Source organism: Bacidia gigantensis (assembly GCF_019456465.1).
Source record: "Bacidia gigantensis strain McMullin 20006 chromosome Unknown contig_278, whole genome shotgun sequence".
Lineage (NCBI taxonomy): Eukaryota > Fungi > Ascomycota > Lecanoromycetes > Lecanorales > Ramalinaceae > Bacidia > Bacidia gigantensis.
This window is the reverse complement of record NW_025408606.1, coordinates 219,120-243,660: the sequence shown is the minus strand read 5'-3', so window position 1 is coordinate 243,660 and position 24,541 is coordinate 219,120. Positions and strand designations below refer to the sequence as shown.

Here is a 24,541-nt window from a genome sequence, read left to right as displayed (position 1 = left end):
TATAATGACTGTGGGTGGGATGATAGTGATGAGCTTCGTTTGGGATTTTTCGTTGACTTGACTGTAGATAGAGCAGACTATTATGTACAAAGTGCCGCTGGTCTCCAAAGCATGCTTTGGTCAGCCTCATGTCACACTTAGCAACGCCATTATACAATTCAATAGCAAAGATCGTGGATGCGATTCTATTACTCGAGCTACTATACAGATACTCAAGGCTGTATGCCGAACATGTCAGGACTAGTGTATCCCGCGCCGACACTTCTGCCTCCCTGTTGAGACTCGAATCCCTTTCCCAAGAGCGCCGCATCTATGCATTATCGGCGTGGCACACTCCTCTTCCTGAGCGACCTCCCTCACATCTCTTCCACAGCGCAATTAGGATGCAATACATAAATCACCTTTTCAGCTTCCCTCGAGCTGCCCTCATCACCATCTAGCCCCTCACCACGCACAGGCATAAAGACATTGTCCTAAGAATTCATTAGCTCTCGTTCCCTCTCACTGGTCCAAAAGACTTGAAGGAGTTGAACGTACCTTGACCATTCTTCGAAGGACTTTCTTGGCCAGCTCCCTCTCCTGCTCCAATTGTTCCACAGTCTCAAGCTCCTCCTCTTTCTGCTCCATGTACCAAGTCACCAACTCCTCATGCTCCACCCCCTGACCGCTAGTCATCTCATCCTCATTCACCCTTCTGACAAGCAGATTCAAGATCGCCATGTACTTGTCATATGTGATCTTCGTCTTCCGCCCCGTCTGTGCAGGCGTAGCAGATTTCCTCGCTCTTGCACCTCCCTGCCCACCATCACCACCTTCATCGCTCTCATCTTCTCCATCACTCCCCTCCCCATCACCCATTGGCGAGTCCCCATCTCGATCCTCCCCCCTCCTCTCCTCCCAGCGATCCCCACATCTTCATCCTCTTCCTCATCAACCTCCACATCATCCCTCTCCACACCAACAATACTGCTCTTCAACAGCCCCGCCGCCTCCCTCACAAAACTCTCCGTAACATCATCCACACAATTCGCCTTCGCAATCGCCTCACTCAGACGAATCATACTCTCCAACTGCCTCACCGTAATCCTATAACTGTTCCTCCCCACACCTCCCTGCGCGTCATCGGCCCTCAACTCCTTATACTTCTCCACCAACAGCCCCTTCGCCTCAGGTGTGAACTCCGGCCGAAACGTCCTCGCAAACCTGATATACCTTTGCAACTGCTCGGTGCTAAACTCCGGCTCAACCGCCATATCGCGATTCATATGCAAATTGACAATATGATTAGCCAACCGCGTATCAGTAGCCTCATTGCACTCATCCAGCACCACAAAGAACAAATCAAATCGACTCATGATCGGCGCACTCATATTAACATTCGCCCTCAGCGTCGTCTTCCGATTATACCTCCCCCCACCGGGTTCGCCGCAGCCAGAATACTCGTCCGCGCATTCAACGTCGCTTGGATGCCCGCTTTCGCAATACTAATCGTCTGCTGCTCCATCGCCTCATGAATCGCGACCTGATCCACCAAATCCATCTTATCAAACTCATCGATCGCGCAGATCCCATTATCCGCCAACATCAAGGCGCCAGCTTCAATCGTGTATTCCCCCGTCTCCTCATCTTTAACCACCGCGGCCGTCAGACCCGCCGCAGAACTCGCTTTGCCAGACGTGTACACCGACCGTGGCAGAAAGGACGTGATGTACTTCAGGAATTGGGATTTACTTGTGGAAGGGTCGCCGACGACGCAGATGTTGATGTCCCCCCGTAACGCCATGCCTTCGGGCGTGGTTTTGCTCACGCCGCCCATGAGTTGGAGAAGGAGGCCCTTTTTGACGATTTCGTGCCCGTAGACCATCGGGGCGAGGGAGTTGACGAGGCGGGAGTAGATGTGGTCGCTGTGGACCATGGCTTTCAGATCCTCGATTTCGGCGGACGTGAGGGATTGCAGGTAGGCGTCTTGGGCTTGGTCGCCTGTGTCTTGGGGGTCATTTCCACCCCCTGTGTTAATGTGGCGAGGATGTTGTTGGTCTGTTGATTCGCGGATTGTCCTGGTGTGGAGATGTCGGGCGTTACCATGCAGGCGAGGAAGGCCATTCGATAGGTCAAGTCGCGCACGCCAAGGGCTTTGAGGCCTGTGACCCCGCTGCCGCCTGCGTCGCCACCACGGGGAGTGTTGCGGTTGTCGCGAAGGGCTTCTGGTCGAACGCCTGGGAGGCCAAGCTGGCTTACGTCTGGCACGACTATCAGGGTGCCGCTGAAGACACATTTTTCGCCGGCTTTGGCGCGGTCGACGATCTCTCCGCGAAGAATCACGTCCATTGTTCGCGGCATGCTGCCTGTGGGGATCTCGGAGCTGTTCTCTTGGATGCGGACTTTTTGCCAGTCAACGAATGTGCTTTGGCGGATATCGAGGCGCCAGCCTTGACGATTCATACAGGTCAGGTTGGGGCATTGGGTCGGTTCTGTGTATCGGAATGTTTGCTCCACGTTGGGGATCACGGCCCTACAGCCTTCGCAGATAAATGTTGCTAGGTAGAGCTCTGGTCGGACTTCTGATGTTCGTGTCACTGTGCCGGATATTGAGAGTAGTTTGCCAATGTTGGCGGTCCGCAGTTGACGGACTCGTGAGATAAGAGGGAGATTGTAAAAAGCGAGTGTGAAAAGTTTGTCGGTCTGTTGATTCATAGTCTTTGAGCCCACTGTCTCGACTTGGCTGACTCCATTGCCCGCTACGGAGTCTGCAGTCTGACTTGAGGCGCTTGTCGGCTGCCTATGTTCTCGGAAGTATCTTGGCTCATATTTTGCAATCAGGTTGTGTAAAGCGCGGGTGAGGAAGGGTAGGTATCGGTAATAGTCATTGGCGATAGCATTTGCAAGAGTCGGGTTTGGCAGAGAGAGTAGGTGCTGGAAGTCGACATAGAGGGTTGAGAGGGAGTATATTCTGAGGCCGTGAATCTGTGCTATGTAGTATTTATCGCTTGTTACGGCACTGGAGGGTGGAGCTCCGGACAGCGTGATATCTTCGACATATCTGTGCTCTTCAGTGAGTGATCACTGATTCCACACAAGCGTACGTACTGTTCCAAGAAGTTCTCAAACTCCTCTGCTACTTTCTCGCCCACCTTGTCTACTACCCGCGGTACAGCTTTCGACATGGGATCCTTCGGTCGGTTTCGGTCTGTACCCCTGAGACCGACAACTTCATCATCTGTAAAGCCTTCGACATCGCTGAGTGCGCCATTACTTTCTGATGGGGCCACCGAGGAGCGTGGGGCAGGTCGTCCATTGGGAGTTTTGGAGCTGCCATTTCGTTGACGACCTGTAGCTAGATCCGAGTCTGGGTTGTCGGAATTGATGAGACCATCGACTATAGAAGACATGGTGGCTGGCTGTGATTGTCGAGGTCAACTCTGATTTATTGAAATGATTTCATTGCTGTGAAGTCGCGACTAAAGGCTGGACACGCGACGCGACGTTTCGCGATTTCAATTTACTACGGCAGTCTAAACCAGATATGACTCGAAACCGACTAGTTGAACGTCTTATGCCCGGGCTTAGATAGTCTCCCGCGTTCTCTTGAGTGGCATCTGACTACCACTACTACAAAATACAAAGCAGACACTGAAACCCAGTGATGTCTCATAATATCCTGACGACTCGGGTATTCATAACCCCCCACTGAGTGGATAAAGTGTCAATGAAAGGCTTCTGCACGAGGCGTTGAAGCAGCAAGTCATCCCTACGAGGACATCAAAAAGAGCTCACTATGGACCTATATGATTTAACATGAGCTGCGAATCTTGCGCTCCTGACCAAAAGAATTGTTTGACCATGTCAAAAGAATCAAGAAAGACACGCTTACATGACTCGAGCCCGTATGTTTTCACCAGGTGCCACGAGACGTGCGGCCTCAGAAGGTAGCTGCAACTACAGATCTATTGGCTACCAATATGTCTCGTAGGTCTAGACTGTAAGAACGGCGCAGAATAATCCAATTGGTGGTCTATAGAAAGCAGCAAAGCCCAAAACAACGGCGTGGCGATGGAGGTAACAAGACTGAAACGCGAGATGCAATGAGGTCTTCTGCGCTGCCCTTCATGCCTAATTGTACTTCTAGGGGTCTGTATCTGGTTTAATGAAGCCTCCGTCTCCAGGTAAGCGGGGCATAGCGGAAGTTGCTATGGTTCGAGCCTTTGACCGTACGGGCAACGCGGGAATTTTCTGATATGAGCAAATCGCAAAGCGTCCCCTGTAGAGAAGAAGACCTGGGCATGACTTGGAAGGCTGAGTGTCTCACGCACAGATCCCGTGTGCTTATCTATTCCCGATTCACACACGAGCTTTGCATTAGTCGTTTCTAGGACGACCCCAGTGCACGCCGCGGCGCTTACTCGCTTCCGCTGAATGGCTGCCAATGAGGTTCACCCACCATCAGGCACCAGCTGCGCTAGCCTGATATCCTTTAGCCGTGCATGAGGGGCTGTGGCTCTGGAGATTCAGTCACAGAGGGTCCGCAAGATCTCTCTCTTCCTGATTTTCTTCTCATCCGAGCTTCAGTCTACTCACCTCAGAGCTTTGCGCGTTCCCGCTTGTGCAGGTAAAATGTCAGATTATACGAATTGGACATGTGAAGCGCTGAGGCGAGAACTTGAAAAGCGCAAGCTTCCAAAAAGTGGTATCAAAAGTGCACTGATAGGCCGTCTATTGGATGCACACAACAGATCACCCAACGGCAATCGAGAGGCTGAGCAGGATGATGAAGCTGAGAAGTCTTATCAGCCTCGGCCAAGTGTCGATAGGAATCCTCCCTCACTAGCAGATCTCGGCATTCTGTCGGAAACCTATGAACCCAGTCTTCTCGAAAACAGTCGATTTCCGAAAGCAATTCAAGACCTGTTCTATTTAGTCGCAAAAAGCAAAAAGATCGATTTTGAGAGATTTGGCCGAGCTGTTAAAGACAAGAGTTCTAAGCACGAAGTTCATACCGAAGCATCGAGGCATTATGATCGATACCTGAAGCAGAGGGCAGCGTCACTATCTAAGGCTTGTAGTGACTCGGGAATGGACGACCAAAAAGAGCGAGGTTGGTCCGACCTGCTTTGCTCCAGAGTTTTCCTCCCGTTCAAGCGTGTTGAGGACGAAAATCTGCAAATTCATCACTGGTAATTAACTCGTGACGTTTTGCGTTGTACATGCTATACTCATGATGCGAAAGTTTTGCCTGTCGACGGTACTTCCCCGCATTGAGCCGACCACACTTTTTTGGCAATGACGTGAGTAGCGACTTTCAGGAGGGCAAATCGCAAAGGAAAGACCTCGAGATCTGGTAAATAGTAACCCTGTCGTGCCATCAAAACTTACTGAAAGCCTAAGTGAATCAAGAAAGAAACATTTGAATATATCGAATTGCGAACTGCGGCTTGAACTTGCTTACAAAAGCGATGAGTGCTACATGAGGACCCGCGCCAACCACATTCCAGATGCCACGCTTGGTCTTTGCACCTACAATTTCGACCGCATAGGGGTCACGTCTCGAGGGAAAGATTGGCTGGACAATGACTTGGTCGTCTTCTTCCAGAAGCACCTAATCAGGGGGGTTTTAGACCATTTTCCAGCCCTCCGAGAACCCTATCAAATAAGCGGAGAGCAGTCCGAGGCATACTCTTTCCCAATGTTTGCGTTTGGATTGTGGGAGGCGAAAAGGGCAAAGGGCGCCGGGCATGAAGACACCGTAACCCAGACTTGTAAGAGAATCAAGAGTCTGTTGATATGGCAGCGTGAGATCTTTGATCAAGCTCAGTATCAACACTCGATCCCTATTGTGTGGTTCTTCTCTAGCATAGGCGCGGACTGGCGAGTCTACGGTTGCATAGAGGACACTAAAGTGGCTGGGAATGGCTACAACTACGTGAGTGACATAACAACTTCGTCTACGCAGTTTTGCTGATGCCTCAAAGCGACTTCTTCATCTCTGGTCAGGCATATCTAAGGATAAAGACAGTGCTTTGCAATTATTGTGCATCGTTGATCTACTCAAGTTCTGGGTTGATTACACATATAAACCGATCATTGGTACTTGCATCAGTCGTCTACAAAGCCTTAAGAATACCGGAATATTTCCATCAGACAAGAGAGGAGATGTGGTATCAAGGCATCACATTCCAATAGATGCAGAACATACGCCTTGGGCCTTCAGCCAACGGCGTCTCAAGACCTCGCACAACTATCATCCCCACTCAGGTACTCTAGAGATTCCTCATACCGAAGGTCACGGGCGGCGATTCGGATCTTCTTCTCCCATAAGTCGTCCATCTAGTAGAGCTTCACAAAGAAGCCCTTGCCGCAGTACCACTCCTGCAGATGAAGAAGGAACTCATCCTGAATCAGACATGTATACGTGGATCTTGGATAGAGATCCTGGTATTGGCGACCTATTTATTATCAGAATAAACCAGGCAGGATACTTTTGTAGACCGATATTTGTCTTTGACGCAACCGGAGGCGTGGCCGCCAAAAGTGATCACACTGTTGACTGGGACAGCAAAGAACTCAAAGCAGCCAGTGCGATTTGGAAACGTTACACTAGTGATTACAAAGTCATGCATCGATCTAACAAAAAAGCCATTGATTACTTATGGCGGTATTTCAGAGCTTTAGGGCCGATGTCTTTCAATCCCGACACTCAGATAACCATCATTTTACCTCTGAAACTGAGGCACTACCGTCGCCAAGACCAGAACCTTGAGGATGATTGGCTTTATGAGTCTCTCGAAGTTCTTTTGAAAATACCAACATTACTTGCGGGGATTGATCGCCAATATGACAGGGAGTGCTCGCATTCGTCCAAATGCCATGGCAGCAAATCACGTTGCTCTTGCGATGCTCGTTTGCACTTGACTCGGGCTGTCAGAAAGGTGTGTTCTAAACACCAGTGGCCGAATGTCGAAGAGGTCTCAGCTGAGTTGACGGAGATTCGAAATAAGCTAGACCTAATTACAGACCATAGCCATCGAATTAGGGAAAATGGTGTCAAAAGGCCTGGCAAAGCCCCTCGATCTTGGGCAGTGCTGAAAGACAATCCTGAAAAGTTCTTTCTGGCACGGCCACTCGAAAACCAACTCCTCTCAGACGATGAAGTGTCGGATGCAGGAGATGCTGAAGAGACCTCGCATGAAGAGGATAGTGATAATCTGACTTCTGATGCCGACACAGTCGCGTGTTCAGACAGCGAGGAGGACACTTTAATAGATCATAAGGACATGCGCAGATTGAAATTGCAGGATTGAGCTTCTTTTGCTCTGCTTGATTGCCATTGTCAACTTGAGAATCTCAGAAGCTTGGGCCTTGCAAGTAGACAGCACCTTACTTCGTCATTGGATAGCCGAAGCCAGCAGCACACTATTGACTTGACAGATGAGGAGGATCCCACCATACCTAAAGAAGCACAAAGGCGGATGAATTCTAATAACACATTAGATCCATCTCAACGCAATGCCGGCGCTCAGTTGGGACTTGGTCTTGGGTCGGTAATTTTTAGCTTCAGAAAACTGTCCTTCTGAACACGGCGTGGCTACTTGATGCTCGGCGTTGGAAATCCATGGCCTACCACCGACGTTTGAGGCTTGGGTCCACTAAACCTTTGCTCATTCAGAATATTGTGAGTGCAAAGAACGCACAAGAGGGCGCTTCAGATTTACAATCATCCTTCACTCTGAGCTCCACCGAGGCCCGGACTGGCTGGCATGGCCCCTATACGTAAAATCCAAATGGATGCTCTGCCTGCGAGTTCAGTATATTGAACTTCAAGAAAATCTCCTAATACATGAGGACAGCGATGAGGGCAACGAACGGTGCAGAAATGCTATGATCACCGCCACTGGTCATCGGACGCATGACTTGATGTAAGGATTCCTTCGAATGGTATATGCAGAGTATATGAATCTCCTTGCTACGAAAATAGATCTCAATCTACCACGTGAACCTAAACTTGCGGTGTCAAATCTACTGGTCGACTGGAGTATCATTTTCATGCACATCGCAAACTCGGATAGGCGAAAGACCGGCACCGAAGGCGAAGATTGAAAAGTATTAAATATGAGTGGTATAGGCTGTGTCTCTTGGATTGAGATGCTTCCATTCTGCGGCGCATCTGGCGGGAGATTTCTTGGCTTGCATACCTTCTTGTCGCTCCAATGGATCCTGCAGCAAGAGTTTCCCAAACTTCCAAGTGATACAATCCTCGTATCTAGAGATGTATGCGGTGGCACAGTTGTTTCAGCATATACCTGTTGACGTCGTGGAAACAACTCTTTTGCCACTTGGAGTTTGGACGTATTTCATTCCTCAAAGCTCAACGTCTTCTCCCCTCCCCTCCGATCGCTCAGGCTACAATGTGGCTCTACAGGGAAATATTTTTCGTTCTATCGTCCGTTGGCTCCTGCTTTGGTCAAGTGGGGCAGGCACCTCATCTTGCTACGAATGGTCTGATACCATACGAGAATCAATTTGCGTGAGGTAAATTGACAGCTATGCAGAATGCGAGGTCGACTGCGCGGTTCGAGCATCGTTTGACCATCAGACATTCTATCCATCATCAACCACTGACATAAATGGCACAGCGTGGGTTATCTGAGCATACGCAGTGAGAAACGTTGACTCTTCCTCAGTACTCCCGCTTCGCAAGTCTACCTTGTGGTTTCCTCCTACCAAAGACTCTCAATCTCCAAAACGAGCGGCGGATGCAAGACAATAAATTCTCCTACTAGTACACTGCCCATGGCATTCTCAACAGCAAGCCAGTCTGAAAAAAATCCTGGCATAGTCTACTCCGGCGCATGGGACTCTTTCGTTCGATACATCGGACAGACAGAATGTGCGCCTGATGTAATACAGGAGACAGCAAACTCCTCAACATCCACTGTCTCGGCCAACGTAAGCAGTCCATCCAGTGCCTTTATGACTACGATATCAACGGTTGCACCGGCAGAACCTCTGTCGGCGACATCACAACCTACTTCAAATGGAACTCTTGCTTCATCCTCTGGAACTCAGAATCGTGCGGGCCTTCAGAGGAAAGAAAAGATCATTACTGGAGTAGTCGTTTCAATTTCTGTGCTCATTCTTAGCCTAAGTGGTTATCTTGTGTGGCACAGACGCAAGACAAACAACTCTAATGTCAAAGAAGGCAGTCTTACTCCTGATGGAGACACACAGCCGTATCTACAATACAAAGCCGAGCTGGAAGACCTTGAAACAAGAAAGCATGAGCTAGACGCACCTATTGCCCTAAGTGAAATGCAGGGCACAAATTATATCAGCGAGATGGAGGGATCTAATCCTCAAGTGAGGCTTTCATTGTTGACAGAGCTGAACGGGCCGGAGCATTCTACAGAACTTGACACGTCCAAACTTTGACGATGAGAAGGATAGATAGATAGTGTTTCTTCCTACCATTACCGAAGTCATTGACGAACTATTCTAGATGATCCATGCATCCCGCCTCTCGACTGCGGTCCACCCCCTCTGGTGTATCATCTTCACCAGTGGACATCTTATCACGTGGTTGTATCTAAGGAGAATACTTTCAGCCCTTTACTCGAGCGATTTGAGACAGCACCCAACACACTGGAGGATAGGTTTCATTCTAAATGTGTACGAAGTGCTGAATACAAGAGCCAGGGCCGCTTTATTGTTTCGGGCTAAAAGCGACTGTACATCATTCAGAAGTAAAGAAGCTGTATTCACTAATCGATCAGAGAAGAATTCCAATATCGAAATACCACCTTGAACACTCCGACTTACCCACTAGTGGACATGCTGCCTTTAATCAGAATGTATCCACAACGATATCGCCATACTCGTTTCCGCCTCAGCTCCAAATATGAGAAACACAGTTCAAAAGGAATCTGTTTGTGTGCTCAAGGCTTACTCGGACGAGATGCGTCCACTGAAAGCGACAGGATTTCCTTGGTTGTGCATCTCTCTTTGCTCTCTCTCTGGCCAGCCCAACATTAGATTTTCCCGCCTCTTAGGTGTACACCCAAGGCCATCATATAATCGGTAATATTGTTTCCCACAAACCGGTTCACGGAACAACGAGCAGCTCCCCTTTTCGCCACTTGCTTCCGTAGAAGATGTTCCCATAGTTGCCGAAAATGAATGCGAGAAATCCACCGAGGAGATGAACGTCATCATCGTTCATAGAGGTGTCCAACACCCTGAACCCGCCTTTGCTATAATTAGGGGTGCAAAGCAACCCGGCCGACTCAAAATACCTTGATGCGATCATTTAGCGTGAGAAGAAGACTCAAACGGTGGATACTCCCTCCGAGAACGTGATACGTAACATCGGCGGGCTACGCGGATGGACGTCTGACTTGTGAGGGACATGGTCGATGGTGATTTGGTGAACATGGCTTCATTATACTCGATTCGCGTATAGTCCACCATCACTCATGTGGCCAGTGTGCTGTTATGGTACATCGTCGCCCAAGCCTGATTTGATTATTGTATTCGATTCCTGTTGTCTGTAGCTAGCGGAATAGGCACTCCAGTGGAAATCGGTCGATATTCCTAGCCCAGATCGTCACCCCAGGCCAAGAAACTTGTGGTACATTGCTTTCGAATATTTCGCAATAAAAGCTCTTTCGTCCAGTGTATTCAGTGATCCTGTTGTCAGCCCGTAGTAGCGGTAAGTAGATGCTGCGAGGTGTTTTTAATTGCACCCACCACATTCTCACATAAATCATGAGGGTTGCTCGCACGATTCTTCACACGCTGTGCGTTCTGACATTGATTAGACGTAAATATTTCGAGCTTCGCGCTTGCTTTTGGTCTGCAGCATACATCGCACCAGACCTTGCCTTCCACAAGAGCCTCGGATGAGCCACGACACCTCGAACACATTGTTTTGTCGCGCTGGCATCTTTTCCTTTCTGTGGGTTTTGCGTTTGGAGGACTATGTGTTGTTTAGGGCTTCGTATGCTTCGACGTTGATGGCGAAGTCTGCTTGTCGGGCTTCCTGATGTAGGTCGGATGCCTGGCATGTGCTTGAAGAGGCTGGGGAAGCCCATTTGCTACATTGTCCTCAGCGAATCTCAACGATATTTCTTGACTGCTTGCGGTAGATCATGTGAGGGCTCCAAACACACTACAACATGCCCAGTGCCATGGACAAACCGTACGGTCGAAAGTATGCTGCAAGGTTTGGATCTATCTTTGTGCAGTTGGCTTATTGCATCAATGAACAGCAGTAAGCGAGACCGAGCTAGTTCATAACAGTCTTGGATTCACCTTCATACACACCTGTCGACCTTGGCTGCTAATGCGGCGAAATGTTCAAGTTTTCAACAGTGTTTAGGCGAAAAAGTGGCTGGAAGATTTATGAGGTCACCAAGAGCAGAAGCATCGTCATTTTCGTACGGCACCCAGTGATTATTCGAAGTGCAAGTAGCGGTGTGTGGAGATATCCCCAAGACTTTGACTGGCATCAGAAATGTCATATTTGCACTGACTTTTTTCTAGATGAATCCTGATACTCTCTCATTATTTATTTATATGATTACGAATGAAAGCAGAACGTTGAATTGAGGCACATGTCAATGAAACAAGGGAGCAGCACCCACTTGCCAGCTTTGACCAGCGGTACTGATAGCTTCCATGTATGCTCTGCACTTCACAGGTAGCAATCGCAGCGTAGTAGCTTCAAGATTTTGTGATAACGGGTATTCGAGTTATTGAACACGCGGTGTGAATCTTGAACGACGAGTCTTGAGAAGGAGCGCTGCATGGTACTTATCATTCTCGTCGGCTTAAGAAGCTTGATGTGTATCTAAGAATAGTTGTTGATATGAGCTGGTTAGCTCCGGAATAAGATAGAGAACATTCAAACGTGTAATGATCTCGCAACAAGCAAGTCACAACCAAGTGATGCTGCCAACTTCGAAGAATAAAGATCATATGATTATAATCTGTGCCCAGAGCAATCTTCGAGACTCGGATCTCAGATGGATGATGATGTCTTGTTGGACTATGACAATGTCTGTCATGTTCCTGGGTGGGATTGTAAAAAGTGATGATCATGCATGATCTTGCGAGAACAAGGACAGGAAAGGAATTGTCGTCGCTTTAATTTTCACACTCGGAAAGCGAAAATGGTGGAGCACAAGCCACTCCATAATGGTCATAGAGGAGACCGGTCGGACACTTGCTGATTTTGGCGACATTCAAGTCAAAATTGAAGTTCTTAGTACATGGGAGAGCAGTGCTGATACTTATCAGATGCTTGTCTGTATTACACAAAGACAGTATTTTGCATGCGGAGATTTTCTCCGCACGAGAATCAAAGATCGATATTTGGAGGATACAACACGAGGAAAGAAAGGTACATAGAGAAATGACTTAATATGGAGAGTAATGGTAGAATTTTCAATCATGTGTCAAGCCGTATTGGCGTCCTCGATACTCTGCATCCTACTAAAAGCTGGGTTATCCTTAGCACAGAGAAGCCAATCTATTGCAGGAAGGTGATCAAGTGTCTATAGAAGGACAGACCTAGTGATAAGCGAGCTTTTTTTCATGACTTTGTGAAAGGAGGATCTGCCCGGGAAATTATTAATGGCAGAGTAGTGCAAGCATTTCATCGCCGACGCCGCCATACCATATGTCTACCTCAACTTCTTGAGGAAAAGGGGAGAGAGTCAGACATTGTAGAAAGGGATTGGTCCCAGAATTCTACATCCTTGGCTGTTTGTGTCATGGTTAGGAGGGGAAACATTCAGTCGAAGGACGTTGCAAACATGTGAGGAAGAGAAAGGATTTGAGTATACACTACAAAGTTGAAGGCGCGATCACGATGGACAGAAGGCTGAATTATTCATTCACATGAGAATTTTGCCACCTTCTCGGGTGTGTGAAGGCGAAAGGACTCCGAGTGGCGTGATTGGAAATTGGCAGAACGGACGTTCACAATGATTCTTACATCAATGGTAATCATTGTTTCTTTCAAGCCGATGTCATCATTCAAGTTTCGAAGCAGGTTTTTCTTGTCGCTGATCTGGACAAAAGGTCAGTGAAGCTCCGAGTCTTGGGGTTCCTGTCTGGAAAGTGCTTCGCCCGTAAGACCACGGTGCAGTCAACAAATCTAAGCCCCTCTTGAGAATTTAGTCTCAGGGTAGCTTCAGATGTAGAGAGAACGTGTGTATGATCTACGTCCGCTGAGCAATCTCTGGATTCACCTGTTAAAACGTTTGGATTTGATCTTCGACGTCGAGACGCCCTCATGCCGATGTCAATCTCTTGTAGATCAAGCAATCCCGAGAGTCCTCATCGGATAATTACTCTCATCGGATAATTACTCCAAAATTCCTTGAAAGCCGAGAATTGATCGTTTCAGATTCCCATGAATTTCATATGTATGATGAGAAGATTAAAATGCAGTTGCAGTAACGACAGGCCGCCGTTTGCCTCTAGCGATCGCCCATCTCTGATCACCGGAGGCGTGGTTCGTACATTATACCGAGTTTGGTGTGATTGTAGAGTTGCATAAAGGATCTTAAAGTGGGCTTTTGCAAGTCTGGAAGTTCCACCTACTTGCTTGTGTAGCCCTGACTGAAATCAATGTCGTTGTTGTACTTACTGAGCTCGTTTCAACAGGGCATTCTATGTTGCTCTTGGAGGTGCAAAGCCAGCTAGCAGTGGACCTTAGCGTTAATGAATTTGGTTCCCTGGCGATAATTTGGAACTTTATACATGGTTTTCCGTTGCCGTGCCCAATCATCCACTAGGTCAGTGCTCGAAAAATCCTTAGCTGTCTCACCACAAACGTCGGTTAGATGCTCATAAAACTGTTCAGGGAGATCAGGAGTCATGTTCGCCCCGCCAGCCTATCTGTCCACCCTGCCTAGACATCGACTGCCAATCCTGCACAATCTTTATGTATTAAGGTCAGTATATTAGAATGGTAAGATCGTGGAGTGTAACACTACGAATATTATGAATATAGTCATTTAAATAATTAGATAGAGATTTGATTTTTAGAAATTTAATATATAATAACTAAAATAATTAAAATCTTCCTAAATACTTAATAGATTTTAAATACTAATAATATACTAATCTAAATAAAAGAATATAGATTTTTAAAACTTTCTTATATAATAGTTAAAATAGATTGCCTTAAGTTATTACTTTTAGAAATAAAAAGAAATATAGAAATTTATATATAGAAGATTAATTTTTTAACTTAGTTAAAATCTAAATTTTAAAAATATATTATATAATAGCTATAATAAATAAGATTTTACTAAAATCTCTTAAAATATATAAAGCTTAGCTTTAAAAGTTTTATTAAAATCTTAAATACTATTAATATATTAAATTAAATATAAAAACTTAGGTTTTTAACTTAATAAAAAGTTAGTTTTTAAAATTTTATTATAGAATAACTAAAATAAATAAAGTTTTATAAAAGTATTTAAGAACATATAATATTTAACTTTAAAAACTTTATTGAAATTTAAATCTTATTAGTATATTAATTTAATTATAAAAACTTAGTTTTTTAACTTAGTAAAAATCTAATTTTTAAAAATTTATTATAGAATAATTAAAATAAATAAAATTTAATAAAGTATTTAAAAATATTTAATATTTAACTCTAGAAACTTTAATAAAAGTTTAAATATTATAAATATATTTATTTAATTATAGAAACTTAATACTTTAGCTTAATAAAAATTTAATTTTAAAAAATATATTATATAATAGTTGAAATAAATGAGATTTTATTAAAGTATTTAAAAATATTTATTTTTTAGCTCTAAAAACTTTAATAAAAATTTAAATATTATAAAGAAATTAATTTAATAATAGAAATTCAACGTTTTAGCTTAATAAAAATCTAGTTTTTAAAAATTTATTATATAATAGTTAAAATAAATGAAAATTTATTAAAGTATTTGAAAATACTTAATATTTAGCTCCAAAAACTTTAATAAAAGTTTAAATATTATAGATATATTACTTTCTATTTTAGAACTCACTTCTTAGATTTAATTAAAATCTTATTTTTAAAAATTAAATATAGAATAATTAAAATAAATAAAATTTTATTAAAGTTTTTAAAAATATTCAAAATTTAGCTCCAAAAACTTTAATTAAAGTTTAAATATTATAAATATATTACTTTCTATTTTAGAGCTCACTTCTTAGATTTAATTAAAATCTTATTTTTAAAAATTAAATATAGAATAATTAAAATAAATGAAATTTTATTAAAGTTTTTGAAAATAATTAATATTTAGCTCCAAAAACTTTAATAAAAGTTTAAATATTATAAATATATTTAAATCTATATAGAAACTAAGTTTTTTAAATTAGTTAAAATTTAATTTTTAGAAATTTAATATATAATAGTTAAAATAAATGAAATTTTATTAAAGTATTTAAAAATATTTAATATTTAGCTCCAAAAACTTTAATATAAACTTTAATATTATAAGTATAATAATTTTATTATAGAAATTTAATGTTTTAGCTTAATAAAAATTTATTATATAATAGTTGAAATAAATGAAAATTTATTAAAGTATTTAAAAATATTTAATATTCAGCTTCAAAAACTTTAATAATAGTTTAAATTTTATAAGTATATAACTTTTTATTTTAGAACTAATTTCTTAAACTTAGTTAAAATCTAGTTTTTAAAAATTTATTATAGAATAGTTAAAATAAGTGAAATTTTATTAAAGTATATAAAAATATTTAGTATTTAGCTCTAAAAACTTTGATAAAAGTTTAAATATTATAAATATATTTATTTTTATATAGAAACTAAGTTTTTAGAATTTATTAAATATAATTTTTAAAAATTTAATATATAATAGTTTTAACAAATGAAATTTATTAAAGTTTTTAAAAATATAAATTAAAAAGTTTTAAAAGTCTTAATAAAAGTTTATTAATTACTATTAAATTAATTTATAAAAAGAACTATACTTTTTATACTTAATTAAAATCTAATTTTTATTAAAGTTTTTAGAAATATTTATAAATAACTCTTAAAAAACATAGTAAATATTTATAAATTACTATTATATTAATTTATAAAAAGAACTATACTTTTTATATTTAATTAAAATCTAATTTTTAAAAATATAGTCTATAATAGTTATAATAGATAAGTTTTTATAAAATATTTATAAATAGATTCTAGAAATTATAATAAAAGTATATTAGTTATTAATATCTTAGTTTCTAAATAGAAACTTATTTTTTATAATTAATTAAAATTTAACTTTTAAAGATTTACTATACTTATTATAATAGAAATAAAAAAGCTATATTTCTTTTTCTAAAAATATATAAATTGAAATCTTATCAACTTTAACAAATTCTTAAATATTTGTTCTAACTGTTTTAATATAGAGAACTTCGTAGCCTGCTCCCCTAATTGATAGTGGAAGCTAAAGGGGCAAGGGACAAGAGTAGAGTAAGTTATCTTAGATTTTGCGTTGTGGTCAGAAGAAGAAAAAAAGCACAAAATTATGCCGCAAATTGGAGGTTATGAACAGCGGCTCTGGTTTATAGGTAATCCTAGACGGTTCAGGTCTAGTACAAAGTCAAGTGATACAACAAATCCATGAACAATATTTCCATTCAGAATTTCTGCATCGGTACCATTGATTTCACATATTTTGGCCAAGCGAATTCCCCTCCAACTCAGGTTTCCTCGATCCAAAGCCCTATCGCGATCCTGGAGTTGCTATCGTGTCCAGACTCGTCAGCCTTCACGGCTATATTCTTTCCATACAAGGAGGAGCAAAGGCGGGCTAGATAATGGATGCGATTGTAACGGGCAGTTCTCGATACGGGCGGAAGAGCCAGTCCAGCATTTCATCTTTAGAGTGAGGTAAGAGGAAAGAAGAATATGTGAGATGAGGCGAAAGGTACAGAACCCTGCAAAGCCCCTAGTAAACCTCGCCCCCAAGGGTAAAGACAAGTTTCGATATCAAGTTCCCCTTATGCTAAAACTTCTTGAAAGGCGATGCGTCGACGTGAACTCTGCGAGAAAGTGGTTCCTTTTACCTGGCGTCAAGAGCTTCGAATTTATCCTTACACGTAGCATGCATAGTGTGATCTTTCGCACTCCAATTCGAAATTCTGGTTTGAACATGAAGGTGGAGACAGCATACCTAAACGGCTTTCTATTGAGAATAGTACTGCCGAGATCAGTTTTAAGATGTTCACAAATTGTAGTTTCAAGTGAACAACCTCTCGCCATGTTACAAAGTCCGAAAACTCGTGGGAGGTGCTGTTTTGGTTAGTCTCTCTCTGAGACAAAGTCTTGCAAGAGGCGACACGATGTAAGAGAATTCTTCCGACTTCTTCTTGGGCAACAAGGTCGTCTTCAAGGACCTCTGTTTTCTCCTCCTCTCTAGAAGAACTCCAGTATTCCACGGCTTAATATGTATCTCCTGAGGCACGACTTCTGTTGCATTTGAGTGACTGTACTCTTGATTGATCGCCGACGACGAATGGAGAGTTTCCAGCCAGGCTTCAATATGATGTTCTGAGTAAATGCTCTCGATAGCTCAGAATAGATCAAAGAATTGGATACTGGAACGTGCTTTTATGAGTGCGGATATCATCAACCCGTGGAGTCTCGAGCAGAACCACTTCCTCCACAATTTCATTGTCTGCGGGTAGAATACACTTAAGAATGGTTAGTCTCATAGATGTCATCCTAGAGGATCTAATTGTATGTACATAATCTTGAATAGATTGGTGCTCATCATTTCCCACCCGACCGCGCGCTCTGAGGAAGTACGACTGACCATAGGATAGTTTTAAAAGAAATTAGAAAATCAAAAAGTCATTCAGAACTCTTACATGACAGTACAACCGGCTGCAGTATGACATTGTTGAGGATGTGTTGGCTGCCTCACGCGTCATTACGTTCGTATTGTTGCTAATGTGATGCTTTCAGCGATTCTCAAAAGTGCCAGAGAGCAACGAACAGATCCATGACCTGAGCTTTAGTGTTGAAGAACGGTAAGAGGGCAGTCATAAGGGCCACACGAGGTGTTTTGCATCGTTTGATTGAGAGATTTCTGCTTCTAAAGCCCAAGGGTCGAAATATGGGTCTTGGAAAGAGGCACAGCTAGTGGATGTCGCCTGCTTGGAAGGCAGGAAAGATTGAGAGTGTATGAGGAGGTATTATGAATGATGGACTGAGTATGAGGAAGAATTATATAGCAATGGAAGACACGGGAAGAAAGAGACAGAAGTAGAAATATTGGAATACGTAGAACTGAAGAGATGGACTTGTATAGATAATTGGATGATGCTTGGTTACTCCATGATCATTACCACTATATGAGTAAACATTGTGAGCCTTGATGTCGAAAAGGAAGAGAAGAGGGTAGAGGACGCAAAAAGCCTTTAAGAGGGAAGCAAGTATAAGAATACTGAGAAAGCCACGACGACAAGTATGCTCAAGTAGGTGCGAGGTTCAATTATGATCACGAAAGAATCTCTCGGAATGGTAAGTGACTGATGCAAGTCTCGAAGAACACCAATGAGTTCATAGATTACGGTTGGTTGTTAACACCAGATAGAGCTGTGGTACGAATCAATCTAGAACCAAATAAGTGGCGCTTCTCAAGATCACACATATCTTTTCGGATTGACCGCGAAGACAGTATTCGTGATTTTTTCTGCTATCTTTGGCCTTCGAAGATACCATAATGACATTGGAAGATATGGAGTCACCATTTGCTCACGATCCGTATATGGATTCGACTTTGTAATTCGTCTTCTTCTAAAGCCTAAGTGCAACTTCAACGACAAGGTAGGGAGGCAGCTGCTTCTCGTCACAGTCTGACACTGGGCGTACGATAGTAGCATCGAATTGACCATTGTTCTCGGACAATGCGGTCATGAGAGCCGGCTCGCAGTAACAGGAATGTCTCATCTGCGACACAAATGTTTTTTGAAAAGTCACGTAAAGAAACGAAACTCCTCTTAAAGCGACATCTAGATTGCGGTCACAACGACTTGCCGTTGTTTCGGCAACCGGGCAGCGATTAGATGGAGATATTCGAACACGACTGAGTTCAGCCCAAGACTGATCCTCGCACTGAGGACGATTTGTTCATTTACAATGCGATACACGTTGAAAGCCAAACACGCTTTCTTCTACCCATTGGTATCAACGATGTGATGGATGGTGTTTATGCATCGTCTGACATAACAACTGTGAACAACAACGTTGATGAAAGGACCCAAATGCGACGTACAAATTGATAGTAGGAGGAGAAAAAGGGTAGAAACTAGGATCGATTTCAAGCAAGTCAAAGGATCATATGACTTTTCATTTTTCAGCCAAAAAAAGCATGCTCGACCCGCTAAAATCTGTTGGTCTTATGAATAAAGATCTCTAAAGAAGTTTTCGCAGGCATGGTTCATTTAGTGCAATCATTCCAGCTAGGTTCATTCGATATCTTGAGTCTTTGGCCTTCCTTGCTATCGATAGAAACTTGCTAGAGGCATCTTTCTGGGCTATTTGAGAGTCATGACGGCTTTGATTGCCACAATGACTTTCTCACTTGTGTCTCAATCCTTGAATGCTTGTTTAACGTCAATAAGGCATCGCTTCCGATGATTGGGTGTAGTGATTGCTAAACGTTACATCAGATGATAGAGATTCAGACTCGTATCAGACTAAGTCTTGAAGACGCCCATGGGAAATAATGAGGTCAATACCGCGAGCTTGTTTGGATCAGATACTTCTACGTTTAGCGAAACGGAGGATAGACAAAAAGAAGAAGTAAAGTCAGGATTCATGCTTCTAGTGCCTTCGAAACGGGCTTCATGCGTAACCCTGAAGTTCTCTAGTCATATGGGCCGAGCTGATATGGTCGTCTGATCGTATCGTGCAGCCGGTGTGTGCTCCTGGTAAAACTTTCCTCATGAATCCTTGATAGTAAATCAATGGGAAATCCTCGCTTATTCGGACACGAGGCTGTCCACACTCGTCATCGTGCTTGAAGAATTATTGACTTGTTGCTGGCATAACGCCCGCTGACTTTCACGGACGAGATAGATTCACAAGTAAACTTCTGAGTAATTTGCAAAGAGATAAAGAACCGTCCACAATCAACTTTTGCTTCTGCTCCCGCGTATTCGTGCTCAGGGTTGAGTGGCTTTCACGGCCGGGACTAGAACAGATTAGTCTTGACAGTACTGGCACGTAGATTCTCCAGCTTGAAGGCCATTCGCAAAAGCGAGTCCAGCGTAAAAGTATCCACCTGGCCGTCAAAATCACTAACGGAATCAACCCCATCTTAAGGTAAGCTTGTGGCGAAGGAAGTTTCAATCTGCTCTTCCGTTGGCATCAGATCTGCGTTTTACTTGTTCCGACGTAGGTGCGGCCAAATCAGTCACTAAGTGACAGAGTCTTGACATGAGTGCGAGTACGCTCATCTCACTTTTGCATCGCCCAGTGCACTATTCTCTGGCTCTTTGCAATGGGCTCTCTTTGCTTGAATCTCAAATCGGATACTGCAGCGTGATCCCTGTTGCTGTTTGTAATCTATAGAGATTGACAAACGGCTCTCCGAAGAGCCTGGGAAATAGATTGTTCCTACCGATTGATATAAGGCGTTCGAGTTCAATTTCTTTGACTCTTCCTCTTATATTTTCATCTCTTTGCAATGGCAGAAGTACGACCAAAGGATATACGCATCGGAGGACCCGGTGATTCAGTGTTGCTGAAGTCATATTCTTCAGGTGAACAGGGAGCTCGAATGATGTGGGTTTCTCCATCGGGAAAAGGTAACATCTTTCTGGGTTATGTTAGTTCTGAGAACTATCGAGAGCCTGCGCAGTAAGTCCAAGCGACAAGTAAGCATAAATAGGTTTTGAATCGTGAATAGGCCAGAATTGATATGTCTGCGTAATTCAAACAACGTATGGAAGTCTCCATGGGCAGCAAAGGAGAAAAGAAGTATGATAGCTATTTCTGAGAGCCTCATTACAGAATGAAGGAATTCGGATCCTCTCTGACGTCCGGGGTTGCAAACAAAGATCTGAAGAGAGCTTGAACCCTTAAAAAGGACGTCACAATCGAATTCGGGGTCTTCACACAATGCATTCGACACAACATTGATATACAAGAATCTTCCCTTTTCGATCTACTCTTTAGAGAATAGACCAAATAAGCGATGAGGCCGGGGGTAACAAGCCGGGTGATTATGTATCCTCAGAAAGCCACAAGAAACAGCGGACATGGGTAAGGTTGTCCATGTGTGCTGTTCCCACATTATTGATTTCTGAAGCTGGTCACAATCATTCGAATGGTGACCAACTTTTTGGCAATTATAACACTTCATGTTTTTATTCTTGAACGCTTGCTTCTCTGCTATAGCTTGCTCTTTGCAAGAACAATCTGCGTTCTTATGGGCGAAGAAATCTCTACAATGTTTATATAAGTAAGTAGCTTAGAATTCCAACATCTCGACGTTCAATGGCGAGAAATCAATACAACTAACGTTCTCGTCAGACTCAGATCTCAGCGGAATGGCAAGGGACTTACATGGAAGTCAGGGGCTTCGAGGAATCTGCAGCGAGCAGCACGAGCACCCCGGGTGATACACTCTTACGGATGAAATGGCATATCTTCCCGACGTAGCGAGTTGTTTGGATTTGCTCTGCCGTGAGCTGTACTTGTTGCTCTGCTAAGGGCTTCTCGGGGTCCGCGGTCATAATGCGGCGGTTCATCCAATATTGAAACTGGTTGGCGACTGTCTGACCTGGCTTTAGGCCTCCTAATGCCCGTATCTGTTCTACAACCTAAGTCTTGGTCCCCCCCCTCGTCATTAAAGTCTTTCTGGGCATCCTCCCAGTTGCGGTAAAAGTCTGCCGCGTGGATATACTTCATCAGCAGCCTGATGCTTTCTTGATGGGTTTTGATAAAGCCTAAGAGCGACTCCAAGGCGTTGGCGATGTAGGGGTCCTCTCCAGGCACCGGGTGAAAGGCCCCCTTAAAGCTGTGCATCGCCGACTGGGCGCGAAGCTTCACGAGTAAGTTCCTTAGCGGCTTTAGGGTCTGGTAGTCAACAGCCTCGTTGAGGAAGCTTTCGACATGGGTGAATCTTTTGTTGTTCGAGTCAAGAACGCTAGTCACTTCAAGCGACTTTAAATCACGGATTTGCTCGGTGAGGCTGGCCATGGTCAGCTTTGACGTTGGGACAAGAGTGGCCGCGGGTGGGCTTGGCTTTTGGTTTTGCTGGCTTATGCTCAGGTTTCGCATCATGGCTCCAGTCTTGCACTCCGCAGGTTCCTCGTCGGTTCGGAGCTGGCGGCGGCTGGGCGTTGCTCCTCCCCTTGTCCCCCTGCTGCCGTTTTTTCTGTCGTCTTACCTCCTAGCTGCTTTCCTGTTGCCGGCCTCGATAGCTTCGGTTGCGATTCCTAGCGCCAAACGTTAGTAAGCGATCGGCCGATGACTTGGCTCTGGCACGTACGACAACGAACGGGCGATGATCTTCGTGCTCCGCTCGTTTGGCGGCTGCTCTATCTGCTCCGTCGATCTTGGGCAATCGCCCCTGCTGATTACCCGGCTTGGCAGTAATCTTTTGATATGATGGTCAGCAAACCCTCAGGCTCGATGCAGAAATGCGGGGGCTCACATCTTGACCTATGTCCATCGCGACGGCACCAGAAGGATCTCCGCGCTCTACGCTCTCGACTGTGGCCGTAAAGCTAGGCTTCGCTGCTCGCTTACATTTAGCTTTGACCAATTGATATAGGTCCGGGACACCTCCGACGACGTGCTTGCTTTGATGAAGACGTAACAAGGTAATATAATTTTCCTAAATTTCGTCGCTTATAGTCTCTGCAGAGTCTTTAGCTGCCTCTTTGAATCGACGTAATTCATTATCTCGTCGTGGAGTATCGATGTCTCCGACAACGCAAAAGAAATTAATTGCTCGGGAGATAGCGACATTTAATCGTCTCGGGTTTGGAGACAGACACGTCAATTTTGAGAAGTACGATGGAGTCGTTCGAGCGTATAGATGATCAGTAGCCTGTGTAAGTCACATATGTCGTCTCCAGAGATGTTGGACCTTGTGATTTTGTAAGGGCTCTGTGGTGAATAAGATCCTCGTAGAATCTGTAAACAGCGAGAGGCGAATGATCGTAAGTCACGCCCTCAGCATGCTTGACTTGAAACGAAGAAACGGCAAACCGAAGCAGCGTGAATGATCTTGGGATTTTTCTGCCATGCTGGCAGATCTTAAGGGCAATTTTGTATACCCCACAAGTATTTGTACTCAGCTTCTTCCCACAAATACTCTTCTACAGACAGAATGAATGGCTGTGCTTCATCTTGTGCAAATTCGTGCATACGGTACTTGGCTTCTCTTAGGAGACTCTATGAGATCTTGCTTTGACCACTTGAGGGCTTGAGAGCAGAGGGAGTGCTTGACATGCGACCTATAAGCTTGTGTCGGCCACACGGCTTGTCATTGGCTTCATGTTCTTCTGAGACTGTTTTACTGACAGACCTAACAGCAAAGGAGGATGTGGGGCATGATTTGATATGTCAGCATCTGAGTTGAGGGGCCTTTGTTGGGGGATGAAAAGGCTCATTAGGCAGAACGTATGTTGATGTGAGAAGAAGGCAAGCACTCTGCAATTGAGGTAAGGATCATGAGCTAGACTTCTCCAGCTATTCTAATGTACAAGCGGGGACAGAAATGAACTCCAACGCAGATGCTGAGAGCCAGATCATTTCATCCTCTCGATATGACTGAGATTGACCTGGTTGCAACGAGACAAGAATATAATCGACGTCGGATTGGCTCGATCAAAGAACGTTTTTCGACAAGACACGTAATGTACAGGATGGAGATATATCGTAAAGAAAAGACGATTGTTCAATACGTAGTACGAGAAAGTGGCGACGGCTCGACACTACAGGCTATTTGGCACTGGGGGTTTCGCTGCTTTTCGCTCCAATTTGGTCAAGGTTGTCGTCATCAGGTGATAACATTTTGAACGATAGGAGCTCTGGCAAATCCCATGCTGTAGGCTGGTCAAGGTTGAAGTCTTCAAGACCAAATAGTATTCCGAGGTCCGCCCAGAATTGCACAATTTCCCGCTGTAGGCGTAGAGACTGGTTTGAATTTCTATAGTATTCATGCCACCAACCAAAGCAAAAGGTCACAAGAGATAGTTCCGGGAGGTCTTGTTTAATTCCACGGATCGACTTTAACACTCTTTCTGGCATAACCGAACTTCCATAGATATGCAGTTGCTTCAAGGTAGCGGGTAAATCGGATCTGTCACGTTCTGGTGATCGATACATCTGTCGGAAACGCGGAGGCTGTGTAGACTGATTCAATGAAGAAAGGTCGAGAATCTTGCCTCAGAATTGCTATGCGCGACATGCCGGTAACTTCATGCATGATCGATACCGACAGATAGGAGGTTGCATAACTTGTACTAAGTGGAGCGATACGACGCTAGT

General features: G+C 43.7%; 6 protein-coding genes across 6 annotated transcripts; 2 read left to right on the top strand and 4 right to left on the bottom strand.

Moving 5' to 3' along the window:
- Positions 1–356: 356 nt before the first annotated feature.
- On the bottom strand, positions 357–1,355 carry KY384_007539 (uncharacterized protein; the record flags this gene model as incomplete). Its single annotated transcript, XM_044816030.1, has 3 exons — positions 357–473; positions 538–756; positions 813–1,355. The coding sequence occupies 3 exons, from the start codon at positions 1,353–1,355 to the stop codon at positions 357–359; spliced, it is 879 nt and encodes a 292-aa protein (XP_044666670.1).
- Positions 1,356–1,384: 29 nt separating this feature from the next.
- On the bottom strand, positions 1,385–1,915 carry MCM6 (MCM DNA helicase complex subunit mcm6; the record flags this gene model as incomplete). Its single annotated transcript, XM_044816029.1, has 1 exon — positions 1,385–1,915. One exon carries the CDS (start codon positions 1,913–1,915, stop codon positions 1,385–1,387), a length of 531 nt encoding a protein of 176 aa, XP_044666669.1.
- A 5-nt stretch (positions 1,916–1,920) lies between these two features.
- Positions 1,921–3,389, bottom strand: KY384_007537 (uncharacterized protein; the record flags this gene model as incomplete). Its single annotated transcript, XM_044816028.1, has 2 exons — positions 1,921–3,040; positions 3,088–3,389. The coding sequence occupies 2 exons, from the start codon at positions 3,387–3,389 to the stop codon at positions 1,921–1,923; spliced, it is 1,422 nt and encodes a 473-aa protein (XP_044666668.1).
- A 1,222-nt stretch (positions 3,390–4,611) lies between these two features.
- KY384_007536 (uncharacterized protein) lies at positions 4,612–7,295 on the top strand (the record flags this gene model as incomplete). Its single annotated transcript, XM_044816027.1, has 4 exons — positions 4,612–5,171; positions 5,225–5,335; positions 5,383–5,917; positions 5,967–7,295. 4 exons carry the CDS (start codon positions 4,612–4,614, stop codon positions 7,293–7,295), a joined length of 2,535 nt encoding a protein of 844 aa, XP_044666667.1.
- Positions 7,296–8,784: 1,489 nt separating this feature from the next.
- KY384_007535 (uncharacterized protein) lies at positions 8,785–9,423 on the top strand (the record flags this gene model as incomplete). The annotated part of the gene is made up of 1 exon (XM_044816026.1): positions 8,785–9,423. One exon carries the CDS (start codon positions 8,785–8,787, stop codon positions 9,421–9,423), a length of 639 nt encoding a protein of 212 aa, XP_044666666.1.
- A 12,244-nt stretch (positions 9,424–21,667) lies between these two features.
- KY384_007534 (uncharacterized protein) lies at positions 21,668–22,240 on the bottom strand (the record flags this gene model as incomplete). The annotated part of the gene is made up of 1 exon (XM_044816025.1): positions 21,668–22,240. The coding sequence occupies one exon, from the start codon at positions 22,238–22,240 to the stop codon at positions 21,668–21,670; it is 573 nt and encodes a 190-aa protein (XP_044666665.1).
- Between the last annotated feature and the right edge of the window lie 2,301 nt (positions 22,241–24,541).